This window comes from Gadus macrocephalus, chromosome 3 (genome assembly GCF_031168955.1).
Source record: "Gadus macrocephalus chromosome 3, ASM3116895v1".
Lineage (NCBI taxonomy): Eukaryota > Metazoa > Chordata > Actinopteri > Gadiformes > Gadidae > Gadus > Gadus macrocephalus.
The window spans coordinates 12756100-12771443 of NC_082384.1; the positions used below are offsets into that span (position 1 = coordinate 12756100).

General features: G+C 47.6%; 1 protein-coding gene across 2 annotated transcripts in view; it reads left to right on the top strand.

The window, feature by feature from the left end:
* LOC132453400 (myosin-10) overlaps window positions 1–15344 on the top strand; it is a 58597-nt gene that overhangs the window by 33669 nt on the left and 9584 nt on the right. For both annotated transcript variants that reach the window (XM_060046193.1, XM_060046194.1), the window contains 17 exons: window positions 1839–2032; window positions 3077–3198; window positions 3295–3364; window positions 3592–3752; window positions 4007–4115; window positions 4658–4789; window positions 5215–5421; window positions 5853–5990; window positions 6313–6436; window positions 7276–7447; window positions 10201–10413; window positions 11558–11702; window positions 12017–12223; window positions 12600–12704; window positions 13011–13163; window positions 13591–13839; window positions 14358–14570. In XM_060046193.1, the coding sequence (XP_059902176.1) occupies window positions 1839–2032; window positions 3077–3198; window positions 3295–3364; window positions 3592–3752; window positions 4007–4115; window positions 4658–4789; window positions 5215–5421; window positions 5853–5990; window positions 6313–6436; window positions 7276–7447; window positions 10201–10413; window positions 11558–11702; window positions 12017–12223; window positions 12600–12704; window positions 13011–13163; window positions 13591–13839; window positions 14358–14570 (2714 nt within the window). The remainder of the gene's footprint in view (window positions 1–1838; window positions 2033–3076; window positions 3199–3294; window positions 3365–3591; window positions 3753–4006; window positions 4116–4657; window positions 4790–5214; window positions 5422–5852; window positions 5991–6312; window positions 6437–7275; window positions 7448–10200; window positions 10414–11557; window positions 11703–12016; window positions 12224–12599; window positions 12705–13010; window positions 13164–13590; window positions 13840–14357; window positions 14571–15344) is intronic.

Below are 15344 nucleotides of genomic sequence, written 5' to 3' on the forward strand. Positions count from 1 at the left end.
CCTGACCCAAGCCTATTAACACCGTTGTGCTTATGGGAGACAGGCTTTCATAAAGTGGTGGTGAAGGAGAGCGCTGAATGTTCCTTTTAAAGTTCTCTCTCTCTCTGTCCCTCTCTCCGTTTCTGTGTTGTAGAGATTCAGACCTTTCAAAGGGCCTCTTTCTATGACAATGTCACTAGTCTGGATGAGTCCGAAGGTGAATGTTTGGGCCATGCTGCAGACAGACCTGGGCAAAGGAAACATGCCGATTTATTCAGAAAAACACAGATGTTCAAATCGACAAAACATGTACATGCACAATGTATAACACACACACTTCATAAGCTGTACATATCACCCTCTCAACCAATTGATTTACCCTTCACACTAGACACACACAGATGCAGCTCATATGCTGTCATTAATGTAACCCATTGACAGGTCAGCAGGGATGTTGCGGTCCCAATAGCGGCACCATGCGCTATAGCGGATGTGTTCAAGACGTTTGCCCATGTCTGAATGACTCTGTGTCTCCATGCTTCAGCCAGTGCTCTGCTTCGGCCTTGGCTACTGTGGCTCCCATTAGCTTCCAGGCTGCATGGCACCCTCGTCGCAGCAGCAGTGACCTACTGCCCGGGCCGCTGGGCCAAACGGGCTCTGGCACATCAAACGTGCCAGAGCCCGTCACGACTTGTACGTTTCTCATGAGTCCTTTATGGATGTTCACCCCTGCTTGTTTATATTTTTGTATAGGATAGGATATATAGGATATATTGTATGATGTATAGATGGATACATGGATCTGATTGGATTTCAGTTTGGAGTCATTCTGTGGGGAATCTACCAATTTGTTTATTTTATTTTCAAATTGGTCCTTATTATTACATTCAATTTGAATTTGAGATTACCCTTTTTATTGCTGATCTCCACAGGCAGCCATATTTAGTATTACGAGTTAAGCCAGAGATATTTAGACCAGAGCTCTAAATATGTCCCTTTAGATATTTTTCTTTGTCTGCGTGTGTGTGTCTCACTCATATCTTGCCATTCTCTTGTCTGTCTACTGTCCAAGTGCCTGTCAGATGATGAAACTTGACTGATTTAAAGATTGATACCATTATTTACCCCATGCACCTATTTCCTGCTCGGACAGATTCCCTGAATGGAAACCACATGTTACTCTGTGTGTGTTCTGCATTGGCTGCGTTTGGCACTTCAGACATCAGCTCAGAGGGTCTGGATGAAAACCATGAGGGTCTCTGGAGTAAATGAGGGAAAATGTGAAAACATTCCCAACTGTCTAGTGATTCACTGGAACGCTATTTCATTTAGGGCTGTTTTTTTGTTTTTGTTTTTTTCAGACCGTGACCTGTTAAAATAGTTGTATTCCTGGCGCGATGATGTTTTCAGCAGAGCAGTCCACGAATGTCCCCAGTGTTTTATTCTGACCCTTAACGAGGACGCTGTCACCGTCTGTCATTGTGTCTGTTTGTTTCACCCGCGTCCAGCATCATCTCCCACCTCATGCCGTAGCTGCTGCTGCTGTGTCCCTCTATGAGTGTCCTTTTGGGGTGGCGCTGGCTCTGAAGGTGCATCTGGTCGCCCTGGCAACCACAGGGTTTGCCGGTTCGATCCATGTCCCCCTCCTTAGCCACAGCGTTGAGGTGTCCTCATGCTGGGAGGCCTCCGGCGGCTCCCAACAATAAAAAGCGTGTGTGTGTCACGTTGCATGGCCGACGCAACCGTGGGTAGAAAGCGCTGTATAAATGCAGTCCCATCGAACACCTTTCATTGGGTAAGTCTCTGCCCCCAGGGAAGACGACTGTAACTCCTGCCTCCCTCCCTCTGCCCCTCCCCAGTGGACCGCATCGTGGGCCTGGACCAGGTGGCTGGCATGGGCGACACAGCGTTCGGCGCCACCTACAAGACCAAGAAGGGCATGTTCCGCACGGTGGGCCAGCTGTACAAGGAGTCCCTGACCAAGCTCATGGCCACGCTGAGGAACACCAACCCCAACTTTGTCCGCTGCATCATCCCCAACCACGAGAAGAGGGTGAGCCCTCTGCTAGGACCCCCCCCCCCCCAATTTTTCAGATACAATGGTTTGGTTATTGGGGTATCATGTGTACCTTTAATTATTAGTAATAATGGAATTGAAAGGAAAAATACATTAACTATGTAAGGGATAATGTATAGAACGCCGGTCATTATCGAGAAAATAAGCCCCGACAGGGCGAACAGGACACCGACGCGCAGCCGAGGTGTCTTGCTTTGCCATGAAGGGGCTTATTTTACGATAATGACCGGCGTCATTCTAAACGTCAAAGTTCTATACATTATCCCGCTTATTACACGGCTACTTGCCAAAACGAAACAATTTATTTACAATGTATTTGTTACCAGCATTCATAGTGTTGATCAGCAGAGAAATAGTCCGCCCAAGACGTTGACGTCGTCGCTTAGCAACCGACAGCGCTTGGGTTGATACATATCCCGCTTATTACATTGACAAGTTACCGGACTACGTGCGGAGTGATACCAAAGGCAAAAAGTCATTTTGTTTACCTTGACAGCGGTCATTATTCATCCGTTGCCAATGAATTATCCAAAAATAATTGACCGCCGGAAGTTGTGAAGTGCCCATGCAAGTGAACGGAACGTTGAAAAGACCCGTGTAATAAAGATGAATAACCTGCAGCATCCATTTGTTCTACTAGGGTCCTCAACACTCAATGGAACTCTTTTTCTTTTTAAGCGAAAAGATATTGAATAGCAGTGTTTCCCCTAGCACTGTATTGTTAAGGCCTATACAACAAAAGGGCCCCGCCTTGACTACCAATAAATATAAAAAAAGAAATATATAAAAAAAGTATTATTCTGCTAAATTAAAGTACAAAGCTCTTGTAGTGAAAGAAAACTTCCATTAAGTACAAAAAATATAAGTTAATAATGCATCGGTAATACTGTTCAAAACAATAGTCGTGCCACAAAGCTTTTTGATTGGAATTGAAACGACGGCCTCAGGTGGTTGTATCTATGTTCTATATTATATATAGAACATAAAAGTATTAATCTGTGTCCCTCGCCCCCCCACCAGGCTGGTAAACTGGAGCCCCACCTGGTCCTGGACCAGCTCCGGTGTAACGGGGTTCTGGAGGGGATCCGCATCTGCAGACAGGGCTTCCCCAACCGCATCGTCTTCCAGGAGTTCAGGCAGAGGTAACCCGGGGCGGGCTGCAGCTGTATCGCACGTGAGGACCGCTGCTCGCTACGACGTTACATCTAAAGCTTGTTTGGTTTTTGTGTCATTAACAGATATGAGATCCTGACTCCCAATGCTATCCCTAAGGGATTTATGGATGGCAAACAGGCCTGTGAAAGAATGGTAATGTACTGTTTGGTTGACTTGTTAACTTTTTAACGTTGAGGTTTGAATTCCTATGTTGTTTATGGCTGCAAACTAAATATAGCTGCTATGGCTGTGTTAATGAATTGAAGGGGCGCTTTCATACCAAGTTTAATGCAGACTGTAAATTGACAACCATTTCTATTTAAGGGAATCATTTGAACGTGTCAACTCATTTCACCTCCTCACCTCCACAATGTGTATAGATCCGAGCCCTGGAGCTGGACCCCAACCTGTTCCGGATCGGCCAGAGTAAGATCTTCTTCAGGACCGGGGTCCTGGCCCATCTGGAGGAGGAGCGGGACCTCAAGATCACCGACATCATCATCACCTTCCAGTCCGTGTGCCGCGGATACCTGGCCCGCAAGTGAGTGGCAGCCCTCCTGTGTGTGTCTTTCATAATCCAACGATAGAAAACTCTCTGACTTTAACCTACCCGCTTAATCATTGAGTCGTTTGTTTTTTTTCCATTATTGTTCATTTCTTGGTAAAAATGTGATTTGACATCTGGATGAACGATGCTGTCATGTATGTGAAGGCCTGTCATGCTGTCATGTATGTTATCCGTTTCTTTAGTTTAAAGTACCACTGATGTCCTGGGTGCTCTCTCTCTTCCTGTAGGGCCTTCTTCAAGAAGCAGCAGCAGCTGAGCGCCCTGAAGGTCCTCCAGAGGAACTGCGCCGCCTACCTGAAGCTCAGGCACTGGCAGTGGTGGAGGCTGTTCACCAAGGTGACCCCAATTGCCCGTCTAGACATGCTCGAACCTCTAGACCCAACACAGTTGGTGCAATAAGTACATTTCAGGGTAAGGTTACTAGAGCCGGAAAAGCTGGGCTAATGAGCTGCATGTGGCTTAGTGCGGAATAATGAATCCACACATTCAACTCATTATGGAACATTGCCTTCACCTTTGTATTGACCTGTGCGAGGGGTTTTGCAAACAAACACCGCTTGGCTCCAGAAAATCACTGTGAGATTTGCTGGGTCAACCAACCATTTGATTTGACAAACTAGATTCGGATCATTCTCCATGACGCCTTGAATTGCACCTGCTCGATACGCGCCTTTTGCGTTTTGTCGTAGCTCACATCTCAGTCACCGGTGGCTGAGATGTCACCGGCGGGGAAAACGATGTAGAAAGGGAGACCACTCCAGTGGTCTCACTCCCACCGGGTGCTCTCCAGTGGTCTCACTCCCACCGGGTTCTCCAGTGGTCTCACTCCCACCGGGTGCTCTCCAGTGGTCTCACTCCCACCGGGTGCTCTCTTCCAGGTGAAGCCCCTGCTGCAGGTGACCAGGCAGGAGGAGGAGATGCAGGCCAAAGACGAAGAGCTGGTCAAGGTGAAGGAGAGGCAGCTGAAGGTGGAGAACGAGCTGCTGGACATGGAGAGGAAACATCAGCAGGTAGGGCAAAGGGCCTCCCTTCAGTCTCATCACTTTGTTTCCCTTGAGTGTGTGTTTATGACAACACTTTGATCTTTTCTGCTGAATGTTGTTTACACAGTTGCCTTCCCTAATCGTAGTCTGTAATAGCTAGAGACATGCAGGACCCTTTGAATTTGTTCCAAGTTCCTATACCGCTGCAAAGAAAGTGTTTCAGCATCACTGCTGCTTCTGCAGGAAGGCCTAGACACAAATACAGGCTGATTTTATTATTATTATTATTATTATTATATTATTATTCTACCGTGTGGTTACCATGAGTTTCCCAGCCTAATTGGGTCTGATGATCCTCAAGACCGCCAACATAACATTCTCCCGTGCATGTTATTTGCGGGAGGAGCCTGGGGGTTGCGTGGGAACATCTGAACTCCCTCCGGTTCCCACAGATCGTGGAGGAGAAGAGCATCCTGGCGGAGCAGCTGCAGGCGGAGACGGAGCTGTTCGCCGAGGCGGAGGAGATGAGGGCCCGCCTGGCCGCCAAGAAACAGGAGCTGGAGGAGATCCTGCACGACCTGGAGTCCCGGGTCGAGGAGGAGGAGGAGCGCAACCAGATCATGCAGAACGAGAAGAAGAAGATGCAGTCTCACCTCCAGGTCCGCCCCCATGCTCCCGCCGCAGGCTCACTCACCGCTGAAGCCAGAACTCAAGCGTGGATCGCAAGGCGGCACATTTAACCCCGTCATGCAGGCCATTTATATTGATCAGCCGAAAACACAAACATCTGGCCGAGGCAGAATAAACCCTTGTTAAGCAAGGGCTCATTGATTAACATGGGAGCAGACTCAAATTGTTTACACTCCCGCCTAAATGTATAGATTTAGGTCTGATTTCCAATGGACACTTTTGTTGTCAGGCGTGCTTTGCTTTTGTGTGCTATGCTAATTAGGTAATGTGATGTCTAAGCTAGTCTTGCGACTGATGATGTCGGGGGGTGTTTGGTGTGTGCGGGGTCCTAAGCTAGCACCAGTATCTAGAGTATGTGCCGGGCGGGTCCCTGAGGTTTTGTGTGCCGTTGTCCCCTCAGGACCTGGAGGAGCAACTGGATGAGGAGGAGGCCGCCAGGCAGAAGCTCCAGCTGGAGAAGGTCACGGCGGAGGCCAAGATCAAGAAGATGGAGGAGGACCTCCTCTCGCTGGACGACTCAAACTCCAAGTTTCTCAAGGTGAGGGGAGGACTTTCAAAACCGGGCTTGTTTAGCATCAATACACCGAGGACATCCGGTGATGATGAGTAGACGGCTCATTCAGAGCCGTCTACATCTTCTATTTAATGAACGGTGAGGGTGAAGGCTTACATCCATGCTACTATTTTCCCCAGAACCATCAGAACAAATTCCGGAACGGTCCGAAGCTGCTGATGTAGAAACAGCAATGTGTTACTATGGAAACCACGCCTTTTATCACACAGAACGGAGGGGGCCGTAGGCTTTGAGGGATCTTAATGCTGCGTCGTGCTCTGACTCCCCTCTCATGTGTGGTGAACAGGAGAAGAAGCTGCTGGAGGAAAGGGTGGGTGAGATGTCCTCCCAGCTGGCGGAGGAGGAGGAGAAGGCCAAGAACCTGGGCAAGATGAAGAACAAGCAGGAGATGATGATGGTGGACCTGGAGGGTAAGGCTGCCTTAACCCCGCCCACGCCGTTTCAGCCGTTCGGGCTAGCAGCTCAGCCATAGTCCTGTCATTCTACATTAAGAGGAAGAGGGCAAGACAGAGAAGGAACATATCATGCAGCTAAAGTGCCACAAAATGGCACATACAATTCATTTATATGATAGAAAATGAATATTCTCAAAGATTTCAGATGCAGTATGTGAGACTGCAAAAATAGAATCAAAACATGAAACCATTTGTGTATGTAATATTTGCTCTTTATTTATTTATATATATACACATGCATATAAAGTGAAAACAGGAAATAGTGCAGTTCAAAAGTCGTTCTACAGGTTTGTTGAATGGCAGCCTGTCTGTTAACTGTTCCTGATTGTGTACATTCAGTGTTTGCCACACCACAGCGGTTAAATGATGCCCAACAACCGGTTGGATTAGTCAGTAGTTGGGCTCAGTGTGTCAGGCTCCGTGAAGGTTTACTGGGACCTCTGCTCCCATGCTTCACCCTGGGTGGAACCATAACGCAGGTCACAAGACGGTCACGTAGGGGCCCGCAGGTTCAGATTCCTCCTGGATTTAGAAGTCCTGCAACAAACAACATGAGAAAGGCGCGTGTAAAAACAGTCTGGAAGGGAGTTAGGCGTTGTGTAAGGGGCTAAAGAGCTCCCTGCATGTGTTATGGGTTGAACAGAGAGCTCACCAATCAGCCCGTGTGGCTTAAAGAGACCCCGTAGCTCTAGTGCTACGCTATACATTCATCTATGCTCGCCTGATCGGTAGTAAGGTCCGTTTAGTTACTTTAGTCGAGTTCATTGCACGTGACACGCTCGGTCTCCCCGCAGAGCGGCTGAAGAAGGAGGAGAAGACCAGGCAGGAGCTGGAGAAGGCCAAGCGGAAGCTGGACGCGGAGACCACGGACCTCCAGGAGCAGATCGCTGAGCTGCAGGCCCAGGTGGAGGAGCTGAAGACCCAGCTGGCCAAGAAGGAGGAGGAGCTGCAGGCGTCTCTAGCCAGGTGGGGCAGGCCGTGACACCAGAGCCTCTACCCTGGATGCGAATAGATACATGGATGGGTGGATGGGTGGATAAACACCGGTACTATATTTGCCCCGAAGGAATTCCCAGTTTTTTTTTAAATAATCAATAAACTATGCATAATATAATCTCGATAATGCAATGCTACACACTATCAGAAGATAAAACTACAATTTAAATGAATAGAAAATGACACGGTAGGGGGAGGGTATGCATAATGAAAACAAAACAAGAGATGGTGTAGAAAGAAGCTGAAAAATGAACGCTTAAAATAACAGTCACTGCATACAGGCTATACTTATACCAAAGCATTGTTGAATACTTGAACTATCAACCAGATGTTTCTTGACGAACCAAAAGCAATATGCTCAACGCACCGCAGAGCACATAAGCTGGAATCAACCAATCCGGCTGTCTCATTAGTGTTACCTTGTCAGCTTCGGCTGAACCATAAAACACCCCAGAGGGGTTTATTCCACTTTTAGCACAGTTACCAACAATGAGATGTGAGGTACTTTAATGCTAAATAATGTGGCCAAAGGAGTTGGCTTTTAGTTAAACATTCAGCAGCTGTTTGGTTTAACAGCTGCTCAGTATTTTGTAAGTTTGGTCTACCGCATCTCACACACACACACACACACACACACACACACACACACACACACACACACACACACACACACACACACACACACACACATCTAGGATAGGCTAACCCACAGCTTTGGTCCAAGGCTCTGCCATGCATTCAGACTAAGTGATGGTGATGGATGTCCTCCCTCCAGAAGGCCTGCCGTCGTGTTTTCCAGGAAAGGAACAGTGTAGTGACCTAATGGCAACAAAGAGGAAACGGCCATGATGGATCACAGTCTAGAGGAGAAGCTGTGGAGGCTTTCCTCTCTTCTCTTCTCTCCCCTCCTCGGGAGGGCTTTTCATCAGGGACCTTGCCACACGTGGCTAATTTAGGTCTGTCAGCTTTCTAATAAGCAGAGTGAGGGCCCAACGTCTCTGCTATCAGCTCCACGAAGCTTATGCTCTTTTAATCCAGTCCCCCTTCTCCCGTCCACAACCTGGGCTCCTCGGCTGTCCCATTTCATTATTTTGCCAGTTAGGCTGATAACAAGAGCGGATGCAAATGAGGCTCTCCGCTCTCAAGGTCAGTGTGTTTTGGAGTTGGAGAGACAGCCGCTGCCTCACAAAGAGGTCGCCAAACTCTCAGGAGAACGAACATGTCCGTCCGCGCCAGAATCCCTCATTTAGTCTCTGTGGCATGCTAATCAAGCTCCCATTACCGCTAAAATGCCCCCTTTTGGAATTAGGCTGCTGTTCCAAGGATATGTCTATTCCCTGTCCAGATAACTGGCTATTTGGATGCCATTTTTGGACTCTGAGTTGCTAGTCTCCATTATCAAGTCTGCCTGTTCAACACATTATGACAATGTGTTTTATCTAAAGAATCTCTTTAAAATTCTCAAGGCACAGTGTGTGTAGTGTGCCAGCATGGCTTGGTTAGCTAATGCCTTGCTCAGGGCATGTTTCTCTTAGCAAGGAGTCCGACCCGCACACTGCACTGCCCTGCTCATAGAGACAAGAGTCTCTTGAGTTTACTATGTCATTAGATAGTTCCACAGCATATTCAATATGGGCATCATTGAAATTACAATATTTTAATGTATGTTCCAAATGTCCTACATTAACCTGCCTATACTGCCACCCTGTGTGCGATGTTGAAACATTAAGATTATCTGGGGTGTGCCAACATTTTTGAGTCACGAATAATCAGATATGTGTATTTTTTTTATAAATCCCAATAATTCTAGGATTCATATGCTTTTATTATTTCTGAACTCCATGATAACCAGAATACATCAGTTAGCCTCATTTTAATATGGCTAGGGGTTATGGAGTAAAATACATTTCTTATTTTTAGGGATGCACCGAATATTCGGCCACCGAACATGTTCGGCCGAAAATGGCCCAAAACGTAATGTTCGGTTTCGGCCGAAGGAGTAAAAAGGCCGAACATAATACGGCGAACATTTTTATAAAAAAAAAAAAAAAAAAAAGTAGAAAATCTTCAGTATTAAATAAATATTTTGTATCGAATTTGTAATTGATTTTTTTTATAGAAAAGCAAGACAAAAAAGTTTAGAATGGACATTTAATTGTTTGATTCATGCAATGGTGAAAAATTAAAGCAAAATGAATGAAAAACATTAAAAGACACATTCGGTATTCGGTTTCGGCCTTCGGCCAACTGTTTCAGTATATTCGGTTTCGGTTTCGTACTTTCGGCCAAGAATTTTCATTTCGGTGCATCCCTACTTATTTTATATATTTTATTATTTTTCCCTTTATACTGCAGCTATTTACTCCATTCCTCCATCAGAAATATCAGAACTGAAAAGTCTATCCATACAGGGGATCATTCTCATATCAATCATTTGAATTATGTTCCACTTCTGCCCCTCAACATGGTGGAAAAGTCTCAGACATCTGGATACGATGTAGCTATACCTGTAGCTACAACTAACCCCAAAAACCCACAGTTTAACTAAACTGCTTGTTCCATGAAAAAGGTTGGATCTTGGGGATGTCGTGGGGACGTTTGGGGGTTACTCGTCGTCGTGTGGTACCCCACGCTAACACGTCCAAGGTCTCTCTCTCTCTCTCTCTCTCGAAAAATGAGCATGACGCAACCCCCAACACCAACATCCATGTCTGCTCCACCAGGAGCGACGAGGAGAACAGCCAGAAGAACATCGCTCTGAAGCAGGTCCGCGAGCTCCAGGCCGCGCTAGGGGAGCTGCAGGAGGACCTGGAGTCGGAGAAGGTCTCCCGGGGCAAGGCGGAGAAGCTGAAGCGGGACCTGGGAGAGGAGCTGGAGGCGCTGAAGACGGAGCTGGAGGACACGCTGGACACCACCGCCGCCCAGCAGGAGCTCAGGTACGGCTGCTGCTCCGTCTCTAGGCTAGAAACTAGGGATGGGCAAAATGATTCTTTTCCGGGAACTAGTTCTTTCAGTTCAGTTCACTATAACGATTCGTTTATTTGATTCGTTCGTTTTGATTCGTTCGTTACGTCAGATTACGTCATTTGGTGTCCCGCCCCCCCGCGAGACGGCCGTGAGCATAATTTAAATCACTTTTAGGCTCTAAACCCCGTGAAAATCGAGAAGATACACTATCTTGTATAACCAAACGTCCCACCAATATTTATACCACTTGCTTACTCTCTATATTTCATTCATGGTTTTACATTTATAATTTTATTTTACTTTACATTTAATTCTTCATTGTTCAGGCATTACAGAACTTTCATGGTCATAAATAAAAAACACGAACTGCAGTTTAATTTCTTTGTTTGTTCTTAAATTGACGTAGAATGGAGCAAAGACTCCTGGGATTGGGAAATGCGGTCAAGTCTATTTTCGAAAAAATGTAGGGGGATATATGAGTGGCCCCACGTCGAATGGTATGACCCAAGATACGTCAGACAGAAAGCGCGCATATTCGACGGTACCGCCTTGTCATTTGTTTACCCAGGTGCCATTGCAACACCATTGCTACCTCTCATTGGCTGAATCTTTGAGAACGTTGTAGACTCGATCAATATAAGTTGCGGGGAGACGAAGCTCTGTTCGTTTGTATATTTTATTTACGTGACCATATTTTTGGTTTATGTTTAAAAAAAAGAATCAAAGAACCAGTTCTTCTTGTTTTGGGGAACCAGTTCTTGTCGTTCACGTTCGGGATTCGGTCGTTGTAACGAATCGGTCGCGACCGACACATCCCTACTAGAAACACATAATCTGGCCTGTGTCTTCACTTTATCACTCCTAGATAATCATGCGCTCGCTTGATTGATGCGTGTTACTGTAGCCTAGTATTCATTCAAGGGTATCCTTGTGAAGTTACACGATCAACTGTCTAGTGTCTACTGGTTTCCCCCATCTGTCCTTTGCCTATTGGGTGCTAACAGCATCATAACACGCTCGCTGCCCACCGACCGTGCAGCAGCGGCGTGACTCGGGACTCCGGTATGTTGGTGCACTCACCGCTCCGCCTCCACGTGTGGTCTGTTCATCCAGGACCAAGCGGGAGCAGGAAGTGGTGGAGCTGAAGAAGGCCATCGACGAGGAGACCAAGAACCACGAGGCCCAGGTCCAGGACATGAGGCAGAGGCACGGCACGGCCCTGGAGGAGCTGTCTGAGCAGCTGGAGCAGGCCAAAAGGGTGGGGCTCCTCACTGGTTGCTGTCGCCTGCTGTCAGTCCTGGGGGGGGGGGACCAGAACCTGTTGACGGAGATCTAATATTGGATCATTTGATCTGCGATTGGCTGTTGATCCGGATTGATTGCTATTGATTATCCTGATTGATCATTTTTTGCAGGACAAAAATCTGTTTGTAGTAGCTAGAGACTCAAATAGTCTGAATGAAACTGCTGTCCGTCCACTTGAATCCCCTTCTGCTGTCTCCTCTTTCTTTTTCCCAACGCATAACCTGAAAAGATCTGACAAGGTCATGTGCCGTGTGCTCCTCCCTGCAGTTCAAAGCCAACCTGGAGAAGAGCAAGCAGGGGCTGGAGACGGAGAACAAGGAGCTGAGCAGCGAGGTGAAGGGCCTTCAGCAGGTGAAGGGCGAGTCGGAGCACCGGAGGAAGAAGCTGGAGGCCCAGCTCCAGGAGTTCACGGCCCGGGCCGCCGAGGGGGAGAGGGCCAAGGGAGAGCTGGCGGAGCGCTCCCACAAGCTGCAGGTACCCAGGGAGTTAACCTACTCTGCCACGCATGGCCTCAACGCACACCGGCCTATTGGTTTGTTCTGATTTACAAACTGTTTAGAAAAGTTCAAATCGTTTTTATTGGTCACATACACCGAGTTTCTGACACAATGCTCTGCGAAATGCCCCTTAGGCGCATTTAGATTAGCTTATAGCTGGTTAAATGAATGAGTGAAAGATAAAAATTGTAGTATGATGATTGTGTCAATCCTTGAAACATTGTAAATTGTAATCATGATCATGTTCAGTTTTTTCGTCGATACGGTCGCTATCTATCCACAGTCCCTAATTTTTGGCTGAACATTTCTGTGGCGGTGGATAATTTTCTCCCTATCTGTCTTTCCCCTGAAAGCTTGAACTGGACAATGTGTCTGCCTTGCTGGAAGAGGCAGAAAAGAAGGGCCTCAAACTGGCCAAGGACACCAGCAGCCTGGAGGGCCAGTTGCAGGACACACAGGTAAGACTGGATCCATCGCCATCCCATCCGTGAGACTACTGATGAACTGATACCACGTGTGGACAGGCAGGTTTCCTGCCCACTTGTCATGCTCCTCCTGGCACAAGCTGTCCCCTATGGACACCAAAACCAAGCCGTTGCCTTTAATGGATGACTTTGGTAGGGGAACGATGAGACCGACGCCTCTCAGACCCCCCCAATCAACCAAACAGCCTTTCATATACTGTTGAGCGCATCATCGCGTTGCATCACCGAGTTTGTCCGCCTGTTCCCTGACGTCGCCGTGCTTTTCGGGGGGTCTCATAGGAGCTGCTCCAGGAGGAGACGCGGCAGAAGCTGAACGCCGGCACTCGGGTGCGGCAGCTGGAGGAGGAGAAGAGCACCCTGCTGGAGCAGCAGGAGGAGGAAGAGGAGGGCCGTCGCAACCTGGAGAAGCAGCTGCAGAGCCTGCAGGCCCAGGTAGGCCCGCCCGCCCAGGGAGCCCCCCCCCGGGAGCCCGCTCAGTGGGCCGGTCCGCTGCCGGGAACCATGTGGGCCGGTGCTTCGCTCTGGGACCATTATGTTCATTGGATCGTGGTTCATATCATCTCGTAGAATATTTATGTGATGAAGCAACCGAAAAATATTTTTTTTTTTGGGGTTTTATCTCCAGATGTAATCTATCCAGCATGATGGCGTTATTTATTATTTTAATATACTGAGCTCTTCCTTTGTCTTAGCGCCAGATTAATGATTGAGAGTACATTAAAGAATATGAACTGAAACTGAACCTGCTATCGGTCATTCCTTGGCTCATCCTCTTGTCCCTCCTCTCCCCTTGTCCTCCCCCCCCCCCCCCCCCCCCCCCCGCCTCCCTCCCCCCTCCCTGCTCCTGTCCTCCCTCCAGCTGTGTGAGGCCAAGAAGAAGCTTGATGAGGACCTGGGCAACCTGGAGTGTCTGGAGGAGGCCAAGAGGAAGCTCCAGAAGGAGGCCGAACTCACCGTTCAGCGGCTGGAGGAGAAGTCCATGGCCCTGGACAAGATGGACAAGACCAGGACCCGGCTGCAGCAGGAGCTGGACGACCTCATGGTGGACCAGGACCACCTCCGGCAGATCGTCTCCAACCTGGAGAAGAAGCAGAAGAAGTTTGACCAGGTACACTAACATGGCCACTCCTAAATAACATGACACCTACCTGTGCAATGAAGGAAAAAAACGAAGCAAAGTGTAGTGTACTATATCAGGGATCTGAAATACTTTGCACAATGTTGCACTAAGGAGTTAACATTTACTTTTACATTAAGGGCATTTAGCAACAATTTTTTCCAAAACAACTTACAATAAGAACATTTGTCAGAAGAAAGAGAAACAACAAATCGCTGTCGGTACAGTAAGGATGATCATAGAACAAGTGCCAAGCACTTACAATTGTAAGGTTGCAGACTGGCAGACTTTACAACTCCGCCTCTGACAGTCTGGATCAGTGTGACCAGTGTCACACTGGGGTATGTTAACATGTCATCCCGCCGGCCACACTATACATTTTCAACACATATTTTTGGCACTGTCAATTTATTCATCCCTGTCAGTGATGAATAAATTGCAGATCAGAACTCATCTTAATTATCCTTTAATACTGACGTAAAGTATCTTGTGTCTCCTGCGGACGGCAGATGCTAGCGGAGGAGAAGACCATCTCTGCACGCTACGCCGAGGAGCGTGACCGCGCGGAGGCGGAGGCCCGGGAGAAGGAGACCAAGGGCCTGTCCATGACCCGGGCCCTGGAGGAGGCTCTGGAGGCCAAGGAGGAGCTGGAGCGCTTCAACAAGCAGCTGCGGGCCGAGATGGAGGACCTGATGAGCTCCAAGGACGACGTCGGCAAAAACGTGAGGGTCGCCCCGTCTTTTCATGGTTACTTTGTAAAGCCGTGTTAGGTCATTTCTGACCAGGAGGGGGCAGCATTGGATGTTGGCTGTTAAACACAGGTCATTTCGTGAAGATCCCATTGCCATACCACCCGATGATGTGTCTGTAGGACAGGCCTATTCAACTAGCGGCCCGTGGGCCAAATGCGGCCCCTCTTAATTTTTTTCTGGCCCGCAAGAGGTTGCATGCAAAACCAATAACAAATGAAGGAGAAACATAGTTGCATGCAAATCAGGTTTCTGTGTGTAGCCGGTGATACTAGCCAGTATCAGTACCCCACAATCAGGAACTGGCATCACTTATTCTGACAATGTTTGGCTCAACCGATACGTGTGAGTCTAGCTTTTCTCATATGAATGCCATCAGAACAAGGGCACTTTCCTCCATGACCTATGAGAAGCTGCATGAGTGTCTCAGGATGAGCCAAACTAGGCAAACAAGGCAGTGCAATCTTTCTCACTGACTCTCTGGCTCAAAATGTCTCATATGTACAGTAGTTCTGTTTTGTGATGATTCAAACAACATTGTTGAATTCTAAATACGTGTCCAAAATATGTGAGAACAAAATCTTTTATAATTATACGATTAAATGTGAAGAAGGTAGGAATGCGTCTGACAAGTTTATTCCATGTAGTAGTACTATATATATTAAGTTAACACTACTTTAAGTACGATTTATTTGTAGCAAATCATTCACGTAGTTTTACTCTGTTTGGCCCATGAACCCCCAGTGG